A 26,563-nucleotide genomic window follows, 5' to 3' on the forward strand; every position below is an offset into this window, starting at 1 on the left:
GCCCTGAGATGCTGTGTAAGAAGTCCAGGTTACTCTGCTGGACAGAGGCCACGTGAGGAAGAGCACTGAAGCATCACACAGGGAAGGGAAGAAGCCATTTTGGACGCTGGCACAGTTGCGTCTTAAGATGACTCCAGCCCCAGCTGCTGACTGCAACTGCATGAAAGATCCTAAGTGAGACCTTCTCAGCTGAGCCCAGTCAACCTACAGATTATGAGCGATAACAATTATAGTTTTAAGCTACTAAATTTTCGGGTGGTTTGTCATGCAGGAACAGATAACCAAAGAGATAAACACAGAAAACTGTACAAATCATCAAGTGTATGGCTTGTTGAGAATTACACAGTGAACAGACCATGTAACCAGCACTCTAGAAGCCCCTCTTCACCTCTCTACCAACCACTACCAACCACCTCTCTACTAACCTCTTCAAAGGGTTAGCGCTATCCTGACTTCTAACACAGTAGATTAATTTTACCAGGTTCTGCATTTTACATAAATGGAATTATATAGTATGTACTCTTTTGTATGGATTTTTTCACTTAGTATTATATTTGTGAGAGGCTTCCATGTTGTCTGTAGCTATAATTCATTCAATCTCACTGTTACATAGTATTCCATTTTATGAAAACACTAATTTATTCATCCATTCTATTTACGATGGGTGTTTGGGCTATTATAAACAGTCCTATGAACATGCTTATAACTATGTGTGTAGTTCTATTGCAGTGCAACTGCTGGGTCAGAAGAGATACACCAGTTCAGCGTTAGCATATAATACCAAATAGTACCAATTTATCCTTCCCTATTTTTAGATGCTTTCAGCATGGCTTAGACAGAGGTTACCATACTCTTATCTCAACTTTGCAGCTTCCAGACCACTGCCTTTTCATTCTCATGCAAAATCTCACTTTTATTGAGGTTCCCATCTTCTGGCTCTAACAACCCCACCCATTCTCATTATTATACGCCAACCTCTAAGACATTCTCCTGAATTCAGTGAACGTTGGTATAAGCCTAGCTCACAAACTTCCTTTCTGTCCCAACTCTGGAATTCACTCTGGGGGAAAACCATATAAAACCCTTGATCTTCTCTGTTCTAATGAAATTCAACTTTACCTTCTCTTAGCAAACCACTTATATGGATTACACTGTAGAATTTATAATTTCCTAAAACTACACTTTCTTAGGAATCTTAAGTTCTATATTCTAATCGAAACCTCTTCACCTCTACACACTTATTAAACAGTCTTCAAACTCACTGAGATTTCTAGTCTACTAGCCTCTCTTCCCTACTCATTTCAGAGTATAGACTGCAAGGCTGATTATTCTCACTAGTACCTGAAATCTTGTTCCCTTGCCCCTCCAAACCTACCATTTCAAACAAAAAATTAAACTCCAAGGGTGTTGAAGACTGCTGGAAGAAAACATGATGACACTATTGGCTCCACTACAAATTAGGATTATCCCCTTAGGAAAGTGACCCTTCAACTGCTTGGCACGTCTTTTACTTATTCCTTTCTATGACTCTTGGTCTCATATCCATGGCACCTGTTTTAGAATTTTATTGTAGTTTTAAGGTTATTACCATCCCTCCAATTCTTAGCAAACCCACATGCTTTCTATTTCTCAGAAAAAAACAGAATGGCAAAGATTCTTTCCCCTCTAGTTTTAGACTTTCCTATTAGCCCTCATGCTTTCCTCCTCTCTAGCAGAAAAGCTGACATGCCACCAATGTGAAGCCAACTCTACTCCCTCACATACTATATAATTTCCCTTGCTACTAATTATCTTGGTCTCCTTCCTTTATCTTATCAATACCTAACATGTTCATGCCTCTCTTATTAAACTCTTAAAACAAAAGGATCAAACGTATATGTGTGTCTCTCATCTTCTCATCTCTCAGATGGTAGCAAATTTCTCTCCTACCTTTCCCTTTCCTTCTAAACTTCTTGCAGATCAATTCCACATTCTTAATCTAAACATCTTCAATGCCCATTGCCTTTTCACAATCTCACTTATTCATTCTATCCAAAGATGACTTCCTAGGCTTCCAAGATTGATTAACTGTTAAATTCAAAGGCCTGTTATTAGCATTCATCTTATCTGGTCTTTCTGTATCGGATATTACTGAGGACTTCCTTCATGAAAATTTTTCCTCCATTGGTTTCCAAGGTAACCTTCCATGGAAACCTTCTAGTTTCCATGACTTCTTGGTTATTCCTCATGTTGTTTTTCTGACTGAGCCTTTTCAACGCTGGTATTCCTTATGATTCTATCCTTACTCCTCTTTATTAAGGCTGATGTATAAGATCAGAACCTTCTCCAGCCCAATGACTTATTTGCTGAAAGGTCTACATCTCCGTCATTATGCTCAACTTTTTGCCCTCCTGTATACTGTGTTTCCCAGAAAATAAGACCTAGCTGGACCATCAGCTCTAATGAGTCTTTTGGAGCAAAAATTAATATAAGACCCGATCTATTTTAATATAATATAAGACTGGGTAAAAAAATAAAGTAAAATGAAAAAATAAAATAAATAAAACACTATAAAAAATAAAAAGTAAAATAAATAAAATAAAACAAATAAAACAAAATAAATAAACATTAAAAAAATAAATAAATAAATAAAATAAAATACACTGGTACCTCGGTTTTCAAATATAAACCGGAAAACCACCATTGGAGTTCTGAAACGTTCGAAAACCGAGGCACAGTTCCCCCATACAAAGTAATGCAAAATGGATTAATCCATTTCAGACCTTTAAAATCAACCCCCAAAACTGCAAATTTAGCATGACTTTTACTATCTAATGATTCTAGAGATCCATAAAATTTACAATGTTCATAAACCGAGGTATCACTGTAAATAAAATAAAATGAAATGAAATGAATACAAAGTAAAAACTAAAATAAATAAAATAAGTTAAATAAAAATAAAAATAAAATAAAACAAAATAAAATAAAAAAATAAAAAATAAAGTAAATAAAATAAAAAATAGAATAAAATTAAATTAAATTAAAAATACATAAAATTAAATAAGAGGAAATAAAGTGAAATAAAATAAGTAAACTAAAAATAAAAAAAAATAAAAATAAATAAAAAAACAAAAATAAAATAAGATAAATAAAATAAACAAAATAAAATACAGTGGTACCTCGGTTTTCAAACGTAATCTGTTTCGAACTGTTGGAGTTCTGAAATGTTCTAGAACCAAGGTGCAGTTTCCCCATAGAAAGTAATACAAAATGGATTAATCCGTTCCAGACCTTTAAAATCAACCTCTAAATTGCAAATTTAACATGAATTTTACTATCTAATGACACCATAGAGCCATAAAATTTATGGCGTTTGTAAATTGAAATATTCATCAACAGAGACGTTTGAAAACCGAGGTACCACTGTAAATAAAATAAAATAAAATAAAAATATAAAACAAATTAAAAAATAAAACAAAACGAAAAATAAAACAAATAAAGTAAATAAAAAGTAGAATAAAATAAAATAAAATGAATAAAAGGAAATAAAATAAAATAAATTAAATTAAAAAATAAAGTAAAAAAAAATAAAAAATTAAAAAAATTAAAATAAAATAAAATACAGTGGTACCTTGGTTTTCAAGGTTCAAGTTTCAGAACTGCTGGAGTTCTGAAATGTTTGAAAACTGAGGCACAGTTTCCCCATAGAAAGTAATGCAAAATGGATTAATCTGTTCCAGATCTTTAAAATCAACCCCTAAAACTGCAAATTTAGCATGAATTTTACTATCTAATGATACCACAGATCCATAAAATTTACAGTTCTCGTAAACCGAAATGTTCGTCAACAGAGACATTCGAAAACCGAGGTACCACTGTAAGTAAAATAAAACAAATAAAATATGAAATAGAATAAAATGAAATGAATAAAATTAAAAAATTAAAAAATTAAATAAACAAAATTTTAATAAAGTAAAAAAAATAAAAAATAAAAATAAGATAAATAAAATAAAATACAGTGGTACCTCGGTTTTCGAACATAATTCGTTCTGGAAGACAGTTCGAGTTCTGAAACATTTGAAAACCAAGGCGCAGTTCCCCCATAGAAGTAATTCAAAATGGATTAATCTGTTCCAGACCTTTAAAATCCACCCCTAAAAGTGCAAATTTAGCATGAATTTTATTATCTAATGATAACATAAATCCATAAACTTTACGGAGTTCAAAAACTGAGGTACCACTATAGATAAAATAAAATAAAATGAATAAAATAAAATAAATTTAAAAAACAAAAACAAATAAATAAAATAGGAGTGACATCATAAAGATCGCTGTGTGAGGTGAGCCTCTGGAAATCCTGGAATTTACAACAAATTGAACTATAACTCCACAAAGGACTCCCTGCACAGCAAACAGGCAAGACTAAAAGGCTCACTACTGAAATCACCTAAAGGTGGGCAAACTGCAAAAGCAGGGGAGGAGGGAAAGGAGAAGTGTGGAGATGGGGCTGCACGGGCGCAGGGCGCTGACCTAGCTCAGTGCTCTGAGCTCAGTGCATTCCTTAACTACCGCAGCTATGGGAGAGAGAAGAGCTCGGACTGCTAGGGCTCCACTTATGGCCCACAGGGCTGAGGGGACAGCATATAACACAGCTGAACCCAACACTCAAGGCAGAGACCTTGGAGCATAGACTGAGGGAAGAAGGCTGAAAACAGTGGGTTAAGCCCTCACTGCCCAGCAGAGAATGGAAGCCATAGGCACTGAGCCTAGCCACCCTGTTCCTAGCCTCCCAGAGCTCGCCCCGTCCCCACCTGCCCAGTGCTAGAAGTGGAACAGTAGCAGTGCCAGATCAAAAGAACAGAGTATTTGAAGTTCTGAGAACAGTGGTCTGCAGACACAGATTCACAGCCCGATTAGTTCTGGCAACGGGGGGCGGGGGGGGGGCCGTGGAAGCAGGACAGGCTGTGGTGGTGTTCGCGCCATTGCTCTGGGCCATCTCTCACAACACACCCGGCCCCTGTCCCCACCTATCCGGGCAGATCCCTGCAGGAGTAAACAGAACTGCTGAAACACACGGGCTCTGAATCTGGTGCAGGAAGAGCTTTGGAACTTCAAAAGCTCTCTGCATCCCCACACGGACGCAACATCCTATGATCCAGGCGAACTGTTAACAGAGGAGAAGCCCGCCTTCCAGGGAATCCCCCTATTGTGTGAGAAGTTGGAATAGTACAGAGAAAACATAGCACTACAGTGTGAGAGAGAATAAAAGGCTGCAGTCAGAGAGAAAATATAACATTCTCCAAATACCTACAGGAAAACAAAAGAAAGACCTCTTTCTATCAGCCTGTTGCAGAACCCACTCCTGCAGATATCTAGGAAGAGAAATAATAAACCATTAATTGCCATGAATAACCAAGGCAACAAGACAGCTCAGAAAGAAAGTGAAAAGTCTCCAGAAAATGAACTTTAAGACAAGAAAATGTATGACTTAAATGACAAAATTCAAGACTGTAGTTCTTAAAAAACTCAACAAGATGCAAGAAAACAGAGACAGGCAGTTCAATGAACTCAGAAACACAAAGAACAAAAAGAACACTTTACCAAAGAGATTAAAATTTTAAAAAGGAACCAAATAGAATTTCTGGAGATTAAGAACTCAATACAAGAAATGAAGCATGAAATAGCCAGCTTAGGTAGTAGAGTTGACCAGATGGAGGAAAGAATCAGTGACATGGAAGATAGAAATTTGGAAGTGACATGGATGGAAGAAGAAAGAGACTTGAGACTTAAAAGACATGAAAAAATTCTACAAGAATTTTCTGACTCCATCAGAAAGAGCAATATAAGAATAATGGGCATACCAGAAGAGGAAGAAAGGAAGAAGGGAGCAGAGAGTATATTCAAACAAATAGTCGATGAAACTTCCCAAACTTGTGGAAAGAACTGGATTCTTGAATCCAAGAAGCAAACAGAACACCTAATTACCGGCCTTCTCCAAGGCACATTGTATTGAAGCTGTCAAAAATCAATGACAAAGAAAGAATCCTCAAGGCAGCCAGTAAAAAGAACACAGTAACCTATAAAGGAAAGCCCATTAGACTATCATCAGATTTCTCAGCAGAAACTCTACAAGCAAGGAAGGAGTGGAACCAAATATTCAAACTATTGAAAGACAGAAATTATAAGCCAAGAATAATGTATCCAGCAAAGATATCCTTTAGATATGAAGGAGGAATAAACTTTCTAGACCTACAGAAGCTGAGGGAATTTTCTCACATGACCTGCACTACAAGAAATACGGAAGGAGGCTATTCGACCACCATCAATAGGGATAATTTGTGCCAACCAAAACATAGAAGTGGGGAGAGTAAAGGCCTGAACCAGATATGAAAATGGAGAAAGTAAGCATGCTGAAGAAAATGGAATACTCTAAATATCAAACTTTCCTTTACATAAACTTAATGGTAACCACTCAAGTAAAAATTCCAGAACTGACATTTATACTGTTATAAAAAAAGAAACAGAGGGAAAAATCATAGAATACCATCACACAAAAATAATAGACAACTACAAAAAGGCAAAGAAACAATGGAGACACAGTCTTATCAGAAAACTAAAGATAGAATGATAGGAAATCCTCACATATCAATAATCACCCTAAATGTAACTGGACTGAACTCACCAATAAAAAGGCACAGAGTAGCAGATTGGATCAAAAAACTAAACCCAACCATATACTGTCTCTAAGAGACACATCTCGGCTACAAGGACAAACATAGACTCAAAGTGAAAGGGTGGAAATAGACACTCCAAGCAAATGATATCCAGAGAAAATCAGGTATAGCCATACTGATATCAGATGAAACCAACTTCAGGGTGAAAAAGGTAACAAAAGACAAAGATTGACATTTCATAATGATAAAGGGGACTATACAACAAGAAGACATAACAGTCATCAATATTTATGCCTGCAATGAGGGAGCACTGAAATATACCAAGCAACTTCTAACAGACTGAAAGGGAGAAATTGACCAAAACACAATTATACTAGGGGGACCTAAATACATCATTGACAGCTATGGAGAGATCACCCAAACAGAAAATAAATAAATAGCAGGCCTAAGTGAAATGTTAGATGAAACTGACATAATTGACATTTGTAGAGCACTTCAACCTAAAACATCAGACTATACATTTTTTTCTAGTGTACATGGAACATTTTCAAGGATAGACCATATGTTGGGACATAAAACTAGCCTCAGCAAATTTAAGAAGACTGAAATCATACCAAGCATATTCTCTGATCACAAGGCTTTGAAATTGGATATCAACTGCACAAAGAAAGCAGGAAAAACCAGAAATATGTGGAGATTAAACAACATACTTTTAAAAAATTACTGTGTCAAAGAAGAAAAAAGAGGAGAGATCAAAAGTTACATTGAAACAAATGAGAATGAAAAACATCCTACCAAAATATTTGGGATGCAGCAAAAGCAGTTTTAAGAGGGAAATTTATATCATTACAGGCCTATCTCAAGAAACAAGAAAAGTCCCAAATAAATAACCTCACGTTACACCTTAAAGAACTAGAAAAAGAAGAAAAAAATGAAACCCAAGGTCAGCAGAAGAAAGGAAATAATAAAAATCAGAGCAGAATTAATGAAACAGAACAAAAAGACAATAGATTAATGTAACAAAGAGCTGGGAAAAATTAATATGACAAAGAGCTGGGTCTTTGAAAAGATTAGTAAAATTGACAAATCCTTGGCTAGATTCACTAAGATAAAAAGAGAGAAGACACTAATAAACAAAATCAGAAATGAAAGAGAGGAAGTTATCACGGATGCCACAGAAATACAAAGGATCATCCAAGAATACTATGAAGGACTATATGCCACCAAATTTGATAACCTAGAAGAAATGGACAAGTTCTTAGAAACATATAGCCTTCCTAGGCTGAATCAGGAAGAATTGTAAAATCTAAAGAGACTGATCACAAGTAATGAAATTGAATCAGTCACCCAAAACCTTCCCAAAAGCAAAAGTCCAGGACCAGATGGCCTCACTAGTGAATTCTACCAAACCTTCAAAGAGAATCTAATACCTGTCCTGCTCAAACTCTTCCAAAAAATTGAAGAAGAGACAGTACTCTCTAACTCATTTTATGAGGCCAACATTATCTTGATACCAAAACCTGATATAAGGATAACACACAAAAAGTGAAAACTACAAACTAGTATCTCTGATGAATACAGATGCAAAAATCCTAAACAAAATTCTAACAAATTGAATGCAGAAAAACAGACACATAGACCAATGGAATAGAACTGAGAACCCAGAAATAAACCCAGAAAAGCATGGAGAGATAATTTTTGACAAAGAAGCTGAAAACATACAATGGAGAAAAGACAACCTCTTCAATAAATGGTGCTGGGAGAATTGGATAGCCACGTGCAAAAGAATGAGACTGGACTGCTAACTGTCACCATGCACCGACATTAATTCAAAACAGATCAAAGACTTAAGCATAAGACCTGACACAATAAACTGCATAGAAGAAAACATAGGCACTAAACTTATGGACCTTGGGTTCAAAGAGCTTTTTATAAATTTGACTCCAAAGGCAAGGGAAGTAAAAGCTAAAATAAACGAATGGGACTATATCAAACTTAAAAGCTTCTGCACCGCAAGAGAAACCATAGACAAAAGAAAGAGGCAACCAACTGAATGGGAGAAGATTTTTGCAAACAGTGCTTCTGATAAGGGGCTAACATCCAAACTATATAAGGAACTCATACAACTTAACAACAAAAAAACAAACCCAATAGAAAAATGGGCAGAGGAACTGAAGAGACATTTCTCCAAAGAGGACATACAAATGGCAAATAGACATATGCAAAAATCTTCAACATCAATAATCATCAGAGAAATGCAAATAAAAACCACAATGAGATATCACCTCACCCCAGGCAGAATGGCTATCATCAACAAGACAAATAGTAACAAGTGTTGGAGAGGCTGTGGAGAAAAAGGAACCCTCATACACTGTTGGTGGGAATGCAGACTGGTGCAGCCGCTATGGAAGGCAGTGTGGAGGTTCCTCAAAAAATTACAAATAGAATTACCGTATGACCCAGCAATCCCACTCCTAGGTATCTACCCAAAAAATCTGAAAACATTTATCCATAAAGACACATGTGCTCCAACGTTCACTGCAGCTTTGTTTATGGTGGCCAATACATGGAAACCAAAATGTTTTTCAATAGATGAATGGATAAAGAAGTTGTGGTATATATACACAATGGAATACTATTCAGTGGTAAGAAAGGATGAAATAGGACCATTTGTGACAACATGGATGGATCTTGAGATTATAATGCTGAGTAAAATAAGTCAGACAGAAAAAGTAGAAAACCATATGATTTCAGTGATATGTGGCATATAAACCGAAAACAACAAAAGAAGACCAAAAACTGAAAGAACTAAAACTCATAGACAGAGACAACAGTTTAGGGGTTACCAGAGGGTAAGGGGTAAGGGGGAACAGGTACCTTGAAGAGGGTAAATGGGTAATAGAGAACTGACTCTGGGTGGTGAACACACAATGTGAGATATAGATAATGTATTACAGAATTGTACACCTGAAATCTATGTAACATTACTACCAATTGTCACCCCAATAAACTTTAATTTAAAGAAAAAATAAAATAAATAAAATTTAAAATAGAATAAAATAAAACAAAAAAAATAAAATAAAGTAAATAAATAAAATAATAAATAAAATAAATAACATAAAATAAAATAAATAAAATAAAATATAGTGGTACCTTGGTTTTGAATGTAATCTGTTTTGGAAGACCATTGGAGTTCTGAAACGTTCTAAAACCGAGGCACAGTTTCCCCATAGAAAGTAATGCAGAATGGATTAATCTGTTCCAGACCTTTAAAATCAACCCTTAAAAGTGCAAATTTAGCATTAATTTTACTACCTAATGATACCATTAATCCATAAAATTTACAGCGTTCATAAACTGAAAATGTTCGTCATCGGAAACGTTTGAAAAGAGGTACCACTGTAAATAAAATAAAATCAAGTAAAATAAATAAAATAAAGTTATTAAAATAAATAAAATAAGCAAATAAAAAATAAAATAGAAGAAAATAAATAAAAATAAATAAAATAAAAAGTAAAAGAAAATAAATAAAAAATAAAAATAAATATAAAATACACGTAAATAAAAAATGCATAAAACAAAAAATAAAAAACACAAATAAAAAATAAAAATAAAAATAAACAAAATAAATAAAATAAAATGAATAAAATGAAATAAAATATAATACTGGGTCTTATATTAATTTTTGCTCCAAAAGATGCATTAGAGTTGATGGTCCGGCTAGGTCTTATTTTCGGGGTAACAAGGTATTAAATTGCCTACTTCACCTGGAAATCCCATTAATACCTGAAAATAATGTGTAAACTGAACTCACCACTTTCTTATTCTATACAAAATCTGCTGTGTTCTTCGTCTAGAAACTTCAGTTATCCTGGAGTCTCCTCTCCCACTGTTTCCACATCTAATTATCACTGGTTCAGGTTAACTACAAAAATGTCCCCCAAATCCATTGCCCTGATCTTTACTACTGTGGTCCAAATCTTCATTCTCTCTTGTCTAAACTATTATAATACCCATTACCTTGTCTTCGTGCTGCCAATACTGCTCCCAAATTACCTTTCTAATAATCAAATGTAATCATGTCCTGCTTAAATATATCTTCACTTACTTCCCATTGTTTAGCAGATTAAAGCTGGAACTTGGCAGCCTGACTTTTTACAGTCTAATACTAATCTATCCATCCAGCTACTCAGCTACATGCAAACTTCACTCCAGCCACACTGAATGTCTCCCCATTCCTACAACCTGCTACATCTTCATGAGTCCTCCTTTCACTGTGCTCTATCTTCTGACTGGGTTATCCTTGAAGACCTGGCTTAAATGTCACTTCTAGTAAGTCTCACTCATTAGCCCTGGCAAAGTTTGCTACTTACTCCAGCATCACTGTGTTTCCGCTTTTTAAAAAAACAATGTTCATTGCTTTGATGTATCTATCTTTCTCCTTCTTGTAATATCCTGGTGGGCAAACATTTCTTGATGACCACATATTTATTAAACAGAACAAAAATGCATATCTTTGATTACTTACCTAAATCTATATGTACAAGTTCTGCTGACTTCTCATTTATCAAGATATTCTGTACATGTCTATCACCAAGTCCAAGTATGTAACCAACTGGAAAAGAAACATGAAATCACTGATATTTCTACACTTGTGTCTATTTCTGTAACACATTTAGCCCTAATTTCAACTAATAGCACTGACTATATAATTTTTAAGTGGCTTAGGCTTTTTAGTCTACTTAAAGGAAGTCATGTACAAACTGGCCATTTTGAGTTTAAGTCAAATCTTGCCAGCTATTTTCATTTATACTTTTATGAATCCTAGATGACTGCTAAAAAGTTTTCCCTTTATTAATAAAGCACACATTTAAAAATATCAGTACTTCAAAAGTTAGTATGGTTAAAGTTGAGACTACTGTTTGCCAGGGCCAAAGCACTGCATTATGTACACTCAAATATATATAGACTATACTTTTAAACTGAGAAGCCTGTGTGTAAATTCTTCATTCTTCAGTGAAACTTTCTTCTGCTTGATGAATTATATTTAACACAAATTAACCATTAATTCATTTCATCAGGTATGTACCCAGAAAACACTGCATTTCCATTTTTAAGACAGATGATAACATGTCTTAAAATGCTTTTAACCTAATGAAAGACACTGAGTGGTGTTACAGAAAAGACTGAATAAATGCTCTGGGGCGGCCAGATGACTCAGTTGGTTAGAGCACGAGTTCTCAGCAACAAGGTTGCCAGTTCAATTCCCGCATGGGATGATGGGTTGAGCCCCCCCGCAACTAAAGATTGAAAACAGAGACTGGATTTGGAGCTGAGCAACACACTGTTCCCTAATATTCCCCACTAAAATTTATAAAAAAAAAGAAAAAGACTAAATAGGAGGTCAGCATGCCTGAGTGCCTGGCTAGCTCTGTCGTTAACTGGGCCTACCGTCTTACTTATAAACTAAATTAGTTGAATCAGATTAATGATTCTTGATGTAGAAGAAGATTTCATAATTACCTAGAACTTTTTCAAAACATGCATTCCCTGATTTGCTGGGGTACGTAAGAGATGGAGGAAGTGGTCTTTAGTTAAAAACCAATACATTAAAAAATCTTTGACGTTCCTGTTAGTTCTCATACTCTAGGATTTTGTTAGGTGCCCTACATAGCTATTCCAAACTCTTAAAAATTAAAAAACAAAGTCAAAATATATGTTGTACACTGAATATTTAAATATGTATCATTTCTATTCTAAAATTGTATTAAACAAAATCAATCACTGGGTGATAATACTATAGTATTAAATAGATTTCTGTGCAAAAGAAAACAATAAAGGAAATAAATGGAGTTATCATGGGTTTTATTATTTTCCAAAGAAAAGTCTCAAAAAATGATATAGTGAATCCAGGAAGAGAAATAAACCATATTCACTGTTAAACAAAAAAGAATGTCTAGTCTTATTCCCCTACCTTGTGGTAGAAGAATTCTCTCCTGCAAAAACTAAGAGCTACAATCAGAAACTAAGAATCAGGATGAACAAGAAACTCAACGATCTAATAATGATGAAGATGGTTTGGTTGACAACCACCAGCAACACCATCCTACCCCTGCAACTCAGAATGTAGGAAGTGCTGAATCTACTAAAGTATGTAAGAAGATTACCAATAGAAGAAGTAGCCACACTGCGAGTATAGGCCAATCGTTTCTCAAACCAAACAGCTGGGTCCAAGAATTTTTCCATGCAGAAGTAGCGGAAAACTGGCTGAAAATTCTGGCAAATATCCATGAAGGTTTCATATTTCTCTTCATAAGACTTCTTTTGTATTTCCTTTAAATAGATCAAATGTAAAGTTATTTTCTCAATGTTGTGTTCAACTAATTTAAGTCTACTAAGAGTTTCTACCATGTTTCCCTGAAAAATAAGACTGGATCATCAGCTCTAATGCATCTTTTGGAGCAAAAATTAATATAAAACCCGGTCTTATATTATATTATATAAGACCGGGTATTATATTATACACGGTCTTATATTAATTTTTGCTCTAAGACGCATTAGAGCTGATGGTCCTGCTAGGTCTTATTTTTGGGGAAACACGGTATATAGCAAACAGTACGACAGAGAGGCAATAAAAAGACACTATCTCTACCCACAAAAAGCTACCAGTCTGGTCAGAGAAGCAATTAATAACAAGTTATAACCCGTTTAGGGTTTTCATGTTAATATTAGTGGAAGGAAGCACTCCACCAGTGACTGTTATTTGTCTTAAGTAAATTCTAATTTGAAAGATCCTGTAATCTATGTGAAGTAAACACAAAAATGTCAAAGGTAGCTGCAGATAGTCTTATGTGGTATCACAGCACTAGGGGTGCGATAGGAAAAACGAGAAACGGAGGAAGAGTCACTGATGGATGGCAAAACAGCTGGCGAGTCTCAGATCTGTCCTCCAACATTTCCTATACTATACAGTATAATACTTCCCTGAAGCAAAGCTTGTCTACTTCAATTGGCCGAAGTCCCATCTATGGGCTGATGACTTCCAAATCCATATCTTTGGCCCAGATGTCTTCATTAAATTCCATCCAACTCGATGTGCCTCTTCTACTGCTTCCTCAACACCTTCACTTGGACCAAATCCAAACGAATTCACCTTCTCATCTCTGGCAAACCACAGCCACTTCCTCTATTTTTTGATACAGTACATAGCCTCTCCATCAACCCCATCACTCCAACCAGAAAACTGGGTGCTACTGATTTCTCTTTTTCACCAACCCCGCTTCTAATCAGCAACCACATCTTATCAGTTCTGCCTCCTTAATAATTCTCAGATGTACCCTGTATTCTCCATTCTTATAGTCATTAGTCTTAGTTCAGATCCCCTGCCTCATGCCTCTAGCCAGCTTTCTCAAAAATTTAACTCACAGGCTGCCAGTTATCTTTCTAAAACACAAAACTGATTATTAATATTCTTCTCAATGGTTCTCTATTGCCTACAGTATAAAGTGCAAATTTCTTAGCATTTCATGAAGCAATCCTCCATTTTCTGACAGATGACTACTGTTCCAATCTCCTATCTACCCCTCAAAGACTAAACTTATGCTATCTTTAACTGCATGTTCATGTCTCCTTCTCTTTGCTTATATCTCTTTCTGCTTGGAAACAAATTCATTTACAAAACTCAGCTCAAACACCACCTCCTCTATGAAGCCTTTCTTGAATCTGATTCTCTCCACTCACCCCTGCCCCATGTAGAACTAACCATTTCCTCCTCTGTGTCTACAGTGTACTTTGCACAGCCCTTCCACACAATGCCTGTAGCACTTTACCACACATTTTTAAAAACATGTAACAGAAAGCACAATAAAAGGAAAAGTAAATGGATTTTAGAGTTGGACAAACGAGGTTCAAATCCTTGCTCCACCATTTATTAGCTCACTGACCTTGGGCAAGTGAAATTCTCCAAATTTATTCTCATTTTACCAGGCAATAAGACGAGATGATTTGTCTTAACATTTGTGAAGTCTCAGTATAGTACCTGGTAGAGAGGTACCTGGCATTCAGTAAATGTTGCTGATTGGGTGAATGTCAGACCAAATAGCCAGTGCGTTGTGTCAAGTGTCTTAGAAGGTCTTTATATTAGTTTCATATAAAAATTATTTCATAATCTGTTTTTCTTTTGGTTTTAGTCAGTATTTTGTTTGTTTTGTTAAGAATTAGCTTAACTCCAAACTGGAAGCAAATTAGCATACATTGATTGAAAAATTAAATTTCTCATCGAACAGGGGAGATGAGACACTACATCTTTTAAAAACCTTTTTTCACTCACACACCTTTTCACTCTGGTGATCTTACTTTCTCTTATTTAGTATCATTAATTACTTGATAAAACTTTCTGTATTCTATACTAGTTGATAACTGTCATTTTTCATAAGCTAGTACACAATCTCGCAATAACTCATACTTTTGAGTGTCACTTACCATCATTTTCTTTTGACATTGAAGGGCACTGAAATCCTTTGGCCTGTATCTTTTATGAGCACCATTCTCATTATTAACAAGAAATTCACCAATAGGGACAGTTCCCGTGCACCATTCAAGAACACCACTTCGCTGAGAAAGAGGAACCACCTGAAGTTATAAACACCTTTTGATTATGGAAGGGCATTAAAGAACACGTGACAATAATTCTACTATCAGAGTTAGTGTGAAGCATTTTCCAAGTTGTGTTAGTATTTCTCTGTGTCTAGGAGACAAAGCTCGTTGGAGGCAAGCAATCAAAACCATACTGAAGCTCAAAGCCTGCTTCTTAGACTTCTGAGAACCTGCTCATCTCTCAGTGTCTGTGATCCCTTGAGAGGTCAATCCTGCTGGTGATACTCTTCATCATCTGTGATTGAGCCATCCTTACTTTGTTCCATTTAGAAGAGAAATTAACTACGCTTTCCTTACACTTTTAATATCAAACAAATCTGGTGAATTTCACTTTGGAAAACATTGAATGTAGTTTCAATTTTAGTATACCTTAATAATTGCAAGCATATGTATTCCTCCTTTATAATCTTGTTAGTGTCACCAAGAGGAAATGCATTCCTAAACACAAAATGTTTACTGGGAAGATTAAAAATTATGACACATTATAAACACCAAGTGTAGAAAATGATATAAATACCCTTTTACCCACTAAACAGCTTTATCAAATCTAAGATTTTCTCATATTTGCTGGGAAAGAGGGGTAGCTCTCTTCGTACCCCTCACTGACGACACGCCCCTCCCCAAGATGGCATGCTAGATGCTTCATCAAGATGACTGCCAACTTGCTTATTGTATTCATGTACTTTTTGGTATATTTTTATTTCAAAGCTATACAACCATAAATAGTTGTAAACTTTAAATAAAGAGTATTACCGTGTTTCCCCGAAAATAAGACCCAGCCAGACCATCAGCTCTAACGTGTCTTTTGGAGCAAAAATTAATATAATATATTAATTTATATTAAAAATTAATATATTATATTAAAATAAGACCGGGTCTCAAAACAATTTTTACTCCAAAAGATGCATTAGAGCTGATGGTCCGGCTAGGTCTTATTTTTGGGAAAACACGGTATATGTATGCTTCTACAATTTGCTTTTTTTCTAACTCAACACTATTTCACCTTTAGCTATGTTAGTGCATTTAAATTTAAGTCATTTGTTTTAACAAGTGTATATTGTATAAATATAGCATAATTATCTAATTTATCCAATCCACCTATTAACATTTACACTGTTTCCAGATTTCTCTGAAACACTGCTGCAACTAGTCTACTGCTGAACATAGTTCAGTTTCTTTAGGGTAAATGCCTAGGAATTGAATAGCTGGGTCATACAGGATATGCATCTTCAACTTAGTTAACCAGATAACTATCTGCCAAATAACTATCCAAAGTGGTTGTACCAATTTATATACCCAGCAGCAGTTTATTCCATCACCTTCCCAATACACAGTATTGTTTTTTAGATTTTGCCAGTCTGAGGGGTGTGTAATGGTACCTCATTGTGGTTTTAATGTGTATATTCCAGATTGTAAGAAAGGCTTAGTATAATCTGATAGGTTTACTGGCCATTCAAATATTTTCTTATGAATTGTCTATGTGTATTCTTTACCTTTTTTCCTCCTACTGTCTTTTAATTACTGGTTTGTAAGAGTTCTTTGTATATTTTTATGTAAATCCCTTCTTATTATAAATACTACAACAATCCTTTGTTATTAACATCATTAAATTTGTTTCCTCAGCTGGCTACTTATCTTTGTTTTATCTTTAATTCTAAAATTTTTTTATTTTAATGTATTCAAACGTTGAACTGTTTTGTGTTTTGTGTCTTAAGGAGGCCTCTCATTAATTTATTAACTATATTTGTTGAGAATCTATTCCATGTCATACATGGTGCCAGGGCACTGAGAAGAGAGTGCAAACAGGGTGATGAAGACCACTCCTTCATAAAGCTTCATTCTGGCGACAGACCCTGAACATTAATAAATACTTAATGATGCCAGATAACAAGTATAACAGAACAAAACATACATTTAAAAAAGAAAGAAAGTGAGTGATGGAGACGAGGTCAGAGAAGACTCTCTGAGGAGGTGACACTGGAGCAGAAACCTGAATGAAGTAAGGGAGTATTTGTGCAAAGATCTAAGGGAAAGGCATTCCAAGCAATGGAAAGTAAAAAAATCCCCGAGGTGGAACAAAACTGGTGTATCTGAGCTATAGCAAGAATTCGAGGTGAGACAAGCCAGATAACTCATCCTCACAAGGAGAAAGTGAGAGGTAAGGGTGGGAGAGTGGTAGATCAGGTTGGAGAGAGAACAAAAGGTGCAAATCACTTTCCTTCAGGGGCAATGTGAAGTCATCTGGGGTTTTGAATAGGAAAGTCACATATTCTCAGACTCTTTTAAAAGGATCCTTGTAAATGTTGTTGAGTAGAACTAGCATTGAGGAGCCAAGAGTAGAAGAAAGGGTTTGTTGTTGGATACTCTGAAAGAGAAGTGACTGTTGTTTGGAATAGAGTGGTAATGGGAGTGGTGGTAAAAGTGACGTGACTAAAAGCAGACCAATAAGGACTTGCTGATGGAACAGATGTGAGAATTGAGAAAGACGGCAGTTTAAAATGAGCTCCAATATTTGGTGATATTTAAGAATCACTGTTAATTGTTTTAGGAGTAATGATAGTACCATGATTAATTTTTTAGGAGACATAGATCTACACATTGTAAATGTTTACAGATGAAATATGACATCTTGCTTCAAAATACTATTTGAGGGGAGGAAGTAAGTGGAAGTAGAAATGAAATTGTCTATGAGTTGATAATTGTTGAAGCTGGGTGGTGGATACAAGGGGATTTCGTTATATAATTCTATCTACTTTTGTGTACGTTTGAAATTTTCCACAGCAATAAATGTGGGGAAAAAAATAAGGCCTCCAGGTTTAACTAGATGAAGGTGGTGCCATGTGCTGAGACAGTGAAGAGCAGGTTCGGTTTGGTTTGGGGTTTTGGGAAATAGAGGTGATCAGTCGAGAGCTCTACTTTAACCTTGTTGAGTTTGAGATATGTCTTAGAGCTCTACATAACTGACTAACTCCATCAGGATCCACTCCTTCCAAAAGGTTGTATGTGAACTGACAAGTCGTTTTTTATGGACTAATCAAAGGAAAAATAGGGTTTCATTATATGCAGGGAAGATGTCCAAAGAGGAAAAGACTATGGAGCCACAATCCACAATGCAAATTTTACCAATGACTTGCAGGACCTCTTCAGGCTGGGCCTGAGGCTGTGATGCTCCTTAACCCAAGGGCACATTCTCTAATGATGCACTTGACACTGCATTGTAATTATGTTTGAATGTCTATTTCCATTAGACTGAAGGCCCTTAAGGACTAGGGCTATGTTTTATTGCTTTTATATCCCCAGCACCTAGTAAATAAACATTTACTATGTATCCATGGCTGGATCTCATAGCCTTTCCAATTGATTTCCCCTCTAACCTAAGTACGTGAAATGTCTTCCTCCCAGGAAACCCTGCCCTATTTTTGACTGAGCTACCATAGCTGTAACCCCTAATGCTTGATCACATTAACATTTTTGCCTCCTGGTATATTCCATAAGGTCTCCTTCCCACTGATTACTAGCTATCAATATCTAGTTATGGCTGGGGGTGGACGGGGGGGGAATCAAACCTTGTTAGTTTTTAAGAGACTGATCTAGAAAGGATTAGGTTGGCTTTTTTCTACGTCATCTCAGAGTCCAAGTGTGATGCTGGTTGACGGAAAAACAGTTGAATTTAAGTTTCAAAAGGCAAATGGCAGTATTTTCTCTGGGACTAAGATTCTTTGGAATAGCCTTTTTCAGCTGGATATCTGGGTACTTTGTGTTGGTGTAACAAAAAAATGACTGATGGCTATTTTCTCCATTCTCCCAAGATACATAGCTAGTACCAACCTAGATACATAGAAATGAAGTTAATTTGTTATGTACAATAAATATCTCAGGACATTATGGCTTCTTTCCCAGAACCCCGACTGAGAAGGATGCTCTGCTATATATACATCACAAAGAAGAACAATTATTTATTGGCATAAGACATGATGAAGAGTTCAGTTCACAGCTTCTTTCAGCATTTAAATATTGTTTATGAGACTTGTATTTTAAAAACAGAATCCTCTTCACATAGAAGACATTAGGCTTGCTGTTCGGTTTACTCTGTGAAAATGTAGTTTGGGTACAGAAAAATGAGGCAGGGCCAGGATTCTGGTTGTCAGAGTGATATCAATGAGTATCAGTGTATACAATAAGAGTTCGTTTTTCATCACCATCTGAGTCTCTCTAACAAGAGATATATGGTGTGCTTCAATATACAAGTCTCTTTTTTTAAGGCTGCACATTGACACTTGAGATTTCGGTACCAAGAGCTAGTTCCAGGTAATCAATGCATCTTCACACGATGATCACAGGAGGCCTGAATGCCAGGATTCGGAACAACTCCACACAAGATTTGGACTAGGTAGACTGCTTCCTACATACAGTATAGTAACCTCTAGAAATCTTAACTAAAAAAATCAAGAACTAGCTCAATATATTGATGATATAATTTTCACATTATTGGAACAATCGCAGAATAACATGAAATTTACTGGAATAATCGCAAAATTTACTGGCCCAGCACTATAATTCTAAGCAATAAAGTCCAACCTAAACTCTCATGCTAAGAGTTCATACTGTAATATTCAGACACATGTATAACATTAAATAATGCCATTATTTAATTGGTAAAATAGTTCTGTGCAAAAGTTAGGAATTTAAAAGTCACAAGGTAGAAATGGAAGTTTAGTCATTTTTGTCTTCAAAATATTCTAGGCCACGGACCCTCTTTCATGCTTTATAGCAATGAACTCTGGAGGCTCGACTGTGTATATGCTGGGATAGGAGGTACTTTCTGAGAGTACTTAGAGGTACTCTTATAGCCCATACTTTTTGCAACCATTGTAACCCAATTCTTCAGTCCTCATCTTTGCTATCTAAAAGCCTGGCATTTAGAGCACAAAAATGTCCTTTCATTGATGTCATATAATATCTGCCCTCTAAGAACTCAGCAATCATTAAATTATCTGCCAGATAGGAGACAGCTAAGAGCTCATCAAATCTGTCCTACAATAAAGCTAGATCAATAGATAGCAAAGTAACTAGACTGGCAGGTCTGTAACTGTGATCCCTGACCCACAGTTACATTAGCACTTCGTATCTTGTTAGAAATACATATTCTCAGGCCCCACCAGAATTAGAAATTCTGAGAATGGGGCTCAGCAATCTGTGTTTTAACAAACCCTCCAAATGATTATGATGTCTGCTAAGTTTCAGTGGCACTGATCTAAGTTTAACTTTCGTTCAACATTCATTGAGGACTAACTAGTTTTTTTTTCACTGCTAATGGAAAGCACCAATTATGTTAGTTAATATCCTATAAAATTCCATGTAACAAATTTCTCACAAACTTGAAGGCTAAGAGAAAAGTGTGCTTTTCGTACTGAGCATATTTTCCCACCCCTACCCTGCCCAACTAGCAAATGAGTTTTATGTTTGTTTCAAAATTAAATTCTGTTTTCAATTACAACAGCTGGACTCAATCAGGATTTTGGAGGGCAGATCTAAATTCTTTTTCCCTGACCCTCTATTTGGGGATTTTAGTTTAACAATTACTTTTATAGTAAAAAATGTGCATTATGAAGAACTTGAAATACATAAAAAAAGCAGGTTTTATCCAAAATCCCTTCATACTCGGAGATAATAGCATTTTTAGGCTTATTCAGAAACTTTTTAAAAGTCAGTTATATACTTATTATCAGTGTATACATAAACATGTTTTAAGGCTACTTATTATGTTTTATTAATCTATCTATTCTTATGCCACAAATCATACCATCTTCATTACTAAAGCTTTACCATTTGTTAAGTATGACTGGACAAAGTCTATTTTCACCCATTACATCTATTAAAGACATTTTAGTCATTCTCACCAATAGTTTATCACTTTGCAAGATAAACTTCTAAATCACTTTGCCAGGTTATAAAAAATTTTATTCAAATTTCACTGTCTATTCATGGATTTGAAATGAGGGGACATTTTTCAACGTCTTCTCATTTAAGATATGATAGTTTTTCTCATGTTAGTTGTCTTTTACTCTTTCTTGTATATTTCTACATTTTTTTTCATGCAGTCTCTACTTTTTATTACTTTGAAAGGAAATTTCTTCAATTATATTTTCAAACTAGTCTTAGTTGATGGTTAAAATACCTCTCAGTTAAATTAAGCAGAGTTAACTTGCTAGAGAAAATAAATACTGTTGGTCTGTACCATTTTGCAGGTATCAGAAACAGATATGGGACTACCTGAGTCTCTGAAAGATTGTTGCTCTACGACACAGTGAATTACCCATACACTTTGTTAATTTGTTTATATCTTCATAGAAACATGAACAATGAATAAACAGGTAAGCCTTGTTATAGCAGAGATAGAAGAATAAATGGCAAACATGAGATTCAGTAATGAAACCAAACAGGATGTACCTATGGAAAACGGACCCTTCAAAACGAGGGTTTCCTGTTATTTTTAAAAATGTAAACATGCTAAATGAGCATTAAATGTCAGGGCCAAAGATGACTAACGGATAGAATAATGTGACTTGAGAACTGTCTTCTCAGGCAAATTGCTGAAGGAAATGCAGATTGGTACATTCCTCCATTACTACCAAATTGATTATAGGCGCACTTCTCCTCTGTACCTTAGGGAAATCTACCCCACAAACTGACCTGCATATACAGGAAATGTTATATGTTCAAGGCTATTCATTGCAGCGTAGCATTCTTTGCAATAGCAAAAGACTACCAACGACCCAAATGCCCACTTTATATGATAAGGACTTTTAAAATAACCACGCATGTACACAAAATGCAGCTTTTAAAAAATGAGAAAGATCTCTGTAACATATTGCTGAGTTAATATATGTATGTTGTCTTTTCTCTAAGAAAGGGGGGAATAAGGAAACACATTCTATTTGTATAACGCCGGAAACAAATGACAATGGTACCTACAGGGGTGAGGGGGATGACGTTGATAAGAATACGAGTCAGAGAAGGCTTCTCTTTTCATACCTTTTCCTATTGTTGGATTTTTGAAACATGCAAACTTATTACCTAGTCAAAAACTAACAAATTTAAATTTTTTTTTTTTTTTTTACAGCTGGGTTGCGTGTTTATTGAAGTATCTCCGAGGGCAGCAGTACTAATTTGGAGCTTTTTAGGTTAGTGAAGTCCTACCTGCATGGGGCACACGAGATTTTTTTTTTCTTTTTTTAGGTCAATAAAACGTCACAACAGGTCGCAGGCAGTTCAACAAGTCTAGAGACTTAGGTATCAAAGGAGTTTTCTTTGTGGGATACAAGGGGCTCATTTAATAAGCCAAATTTAAATTTTTAAAAGCCTATTTTATGTGCTATAGTCTTCACTGAATCAGTATTTTCTTCTTAATGCTTTTCTTTTTAAGAGTACTTTTATGCAGGAAATAAGCCAAACAGCCAAAGACCAGAATACTTTAGTTGATTGCAAGAAACCCCTAACTGCAATTAACATTATGAATACGTTAAAAAAAAAAAAAATATATATATATATATATGGCTAAATCAGCGGTTGACAATGTATGGTCTTTGGACCAAACCCAGCCTCAGACTGTTTTTTTAATAGCCCATGAGCTGAGAATGCTTTTTCGGTTTAAAAGGGTTTTAAAGAACAACAACAAAAAAAGATTATGCGACAGAGACCTTATGTGGTCCACAAAGTCTCAAATGTTTACTATCTGGTCCTTCATAGAAAACATCTGCTGACCCCTGGTCTAAATAATGACATCTTTGGTATGTTCTTGGTGAAATAGCAGACGTATAAACTAGTTACCTTATATGTGCAGATAGTCAGTTTCCTCTTCCTGGTCTCAGTGTTTCTCTGCAGTAATGTATTGCACATCTGGAAAACCTGCTGCATGACAGCATCTTGTCTCAAGTCATCACGGCCCTTCAGAATAATTAAATCAGGAATAACTAAGTACAGTTCATCTTCATTATAAAATCACACAGTCATCTGAGGACTGCAAAAGGGCATTAAGAAATCAATGTGAATTGAGCATCTGTGGTCATCTTAACCACTGTGGTCTCTTAAATAATTAAGTCTTGAGGGTATTTAGAATAAGATGTAACAGTAGGCAGGCAGAACAATTTAGAAAAAAGAAGTTTCCCCTAGCTGCTTTTGTAATTAGACGACCTGGAACTCTTCCTCTACCTGAGGGCACACTGCAAAATACCTGGGCGGGGCAGCACTGTTATCTCTGCACAACTCCCAGGCAAGGCCCAAAGAGCCTCCCAACAGAGAAGGGAGGAATGCTCTCCCTTTTTGGCACATTTAATAGCACTTAGCACTATGCTAGACTCAGGATATTGAAGCAAGAGCCTTCAACTTGAACTATTAAAGAAAATATGCAACAAGCGCCAAAATATCTTTTCCATAACGAGCCAGCTGATTGTTAACCCATCATGTTTGTACATTTTAAAAGTATGCAGTCTTCTTTTACTTCAGTAGTTATAGTGATGGTCTTTCAGAGACATAAAAAAATGGAGAAAAGCATTCTGCTTCTAGAAAACAATATATTTCTATTCTATTAGTTTTCCTCACTTGTAATTATTCAGAATGAAAACAAAGACCCACGGGGCCGGCCCGGTGGCTCAGGCAGTTAGAGCTCCATGCTCCTAACTCCGAAGGCTGCCAGTTGGATTCCCACATGGGCCAGTGGGCTCTCAACCACAAGGATGCCAGTTCAATTCCTCGAATCCCGCAAGGGATGGTGGGCTCCACCCCCTGCAACCAAGATTGAACACGGCACCTTGAGCTGAGCTGCCTCCCAGATGGCTCAGTTGGTTGGAGAGCGTCCTCTCAACCACAAGGTTGCCAGTTCGACTCCCGCAAGGGATGGTGTGCTGTGCCCCCTGCAACTAGAAACGGCAACTGGACCTGGAGCTGAGCTGCACCCTCCACAATTAAGACTGAAAGGACAACAACTTGACTTGGCAAAAAGTCCTGGAAGTACACACTGTTCCCCAATAAAATCTTGTTCCCCTTCCCCAATAAAATCTTAACAAAAACAACAAAAAAGCAAAGACCCACATAAAGAAGGAAGAAACTATCAACTACAGTTTTTCTTTTGATATGTTTTCATTAACCCTCTCAGAACCATACCACAGAAGGGAAGTCTCACCTTGACAAGCTGTCTCCTTTCCTTGCCATCAGAGCCCAAACAATCAATTATTTTCGGTAAATTTATACCTCCTGCTAAATGAAATTCTGCTTTAAATGACTGAATAGTCACCAGATTTCCATATTCTCCTGTGGGATCCACCTAATAAAAAGTATAAATATGATAATAGGTCAGATACACTATTTGCATTTAAAGAAAAATGAACTATGATCAGCAATTTTAATATTAAAGAGAGCAATGAATAACAATGTGCTGGGTTAAAAACTGGAGCTATAACTTTAATTTTCTGTTTAAGTGAAAGACAACATTTGACATTGGAAAGGTTTAAGAAAGTGACATAGATAATACAATGTACCTCCCTAAATATCTCTTCATAAAAGCAGGGTATACAAAATTAGAATAGTGTCACTGGAAAACTACTGAAAAACCAGGGTTCAGGTCTTAACACTGGACTTGTATATGTTAAATCATCTGAAAAAACAGTAAACTCCTCACAAAAACATAACAAAATAAATTTTAGAAAAGTGTGGAGAGTAGTCTTCTAGGTTGTAACTTCGAAATATGGCATTTTCAGAAAATATTCAGCTAAGTAACACTGCTGGTATAGCTAGAAAGATACTAGTTCATCCATATAATACAGCTGCATTTCCAATCAACTACAGACACTAGGCACTAATCTGCAAACTCAAAGGAGAGACTTAACAATGTAGTTAAAAATCATCATTTTCTAAACTATAATCTTTATTATTACATATATCCCTGCCCAGAGGGTATTTCTAGCAATAAAAGATCACTGTGACATAGCTGAAGTATCATGTATATTAGTCTATCAAATACTGTAATACATACTACATTAGTTAATACTGTTATACGTCACAGTGAATACATTCTAATGCATACAGAATTAAAAAAAAAATACAGAATAATTAGAATCTTTCTTGCCAAGTGGAAAATCAATCTTGGCATTTGCACAGAGAATCTTTCTTTCTTTCGGCCAATGAAAGTAAAAGTCTACAGACCTTCTTCCTAAGTTGGGAAGGTATAAAACTTGGGAGGTATAAAACTGAAGGCAAAAGAAAAGAAAGCAGGAGAGACCTTTAAGTATTCTAAGGCTTGGGTAACGTGAATCTAATAAAGAAAAAAACTATAGATTGAAACAAGAAACTGAATATTTTACCAATTTTAACCTATAAAAAAGGCTATTTCAAACAATTTAACCTAGTAAAGAGGAATTTCATTTAATAATAAAAATTTCAAAATGGTTAATGGTAAATTACCTTAATTTCCATAGTAGGGACAATCACATCTTCTAAATTCTTAAGTTTAGTAATTGGCTGGTCTGCTGGAATAGTTATGCCTTCTGTATTTAAAATAAAGAGGTTTTAGTGACAACTACAAATTAAGGAATAGCACTGAAGGTATAAAACACATACAGCAGATGCCACAGACCCAACCTATGGCTCATCTGTGGTTCAGGCCCTGATTAGAAATGAGACCCAGGGGCGAGGGACACAAAGTAGCTCAGGGTCAAAGCATTGCTACGGTTAACATGGCTTACAAATGCTTTTGCAGGTTACCGGCACTGGTAACTAGAACACATCCACCTGAGGGGCCAGGATGAACTTCTTAAGATAATTACATAACAGTTTGCATAGTACATAGATAATGATCTCCTGCCACATTACTATTAAATGTGAATAAAGGACAATCTTTTTTGTTTGCTTAGAGCAACACAATAAGTTTCATTCTCATTTTAAAGTAATAAGAAATTAAATGTGAAGGTATGATTCTGAGCAGAAAAAGGAGTATCATTACTAAAGTATGGGGAGAGATATACTTAAAAATGTATGCATATAACCAAATACTACATATATGAACACACAGCAAGAAGAGTGATGGATTACATGCAAGGCATTCTAACACTTATGCAGGAAATGGTAAGCCCTTTTCATTTTTAAGTCCTAGGGCACAGTGAGTAACCAACATCATTTAAAAAAATCTTTGACCCTGAAAACTCTCAATTATTCAGTTATTTTAAAGGATTTGCCTCTATGCAATTCTTTGCAACAATTAT

The 26,563-nt window shown here is 35.6% G+C and overlaps 2 protein-coding genes across 3 annotated transcripts in view; one reads left to right on the forward strand and one right to left on the reverse strand.

Annotated features, from left to right (window-relative positions):
• Positions 1–26,563, forward strand: part of LOC308503576 (protein MFI) — a gene marked incomplete at both ends in the record, with an annotated part of 111,351 nt that overhangs the window by 65,755 nt on the left and 19,033 nt on the right. The gene's annotated exons all lie outside the window — the stretch shown is intronic.
• ATM (ATM serine/threonine kinase) overlaps positions 1–26,563 on the reverse strand; it is a 122,049-nt gene that overhangs the window by 11,481 nt on the left and 84,005 nt on the right. For both annotated transcript variants that reach the window (XM_081062955.1, XM_081062954.1), the window contains 6 exons: positions 25,767–25,849; positions 24,490–24,630; positions 23,139–23,255; positions 15,135–15,284; positions 12,821–12,986; positions 11,182–11,268 (listed from right to left, as the gene is read on the reverse strand). In XM_081062955.1, coding sequence (XP_080919081.1) covers positions 11,182–11,268; positions 12,821–12,986; positions 15,135–15,284; positions 23,139–23,255; positions 24,490–24,630; positions 25,767–25,849 — 744 coding nt within the window. The remainder of the gene's footprint in view (positions 1–11,181; positions 11,269–12,820; positions 12,987–15,134; positions 15,285–23,138; positions 23,256–24,489; positions 24,631–25,766; positions 25,850–26,563) is intronic.

Source organism: Rhinolophus hipposideros (genome assembly GCF_964194185.1).
Source record: "Rhinolophus hipposideros genome assembly, chromosome: 10".
NCBI lineage: Eukaryota > Metazoa > Chordata > Mammalia > Chiroptera > Rhinolophidae > Rhinolophus > Rhinolophus hipposideros.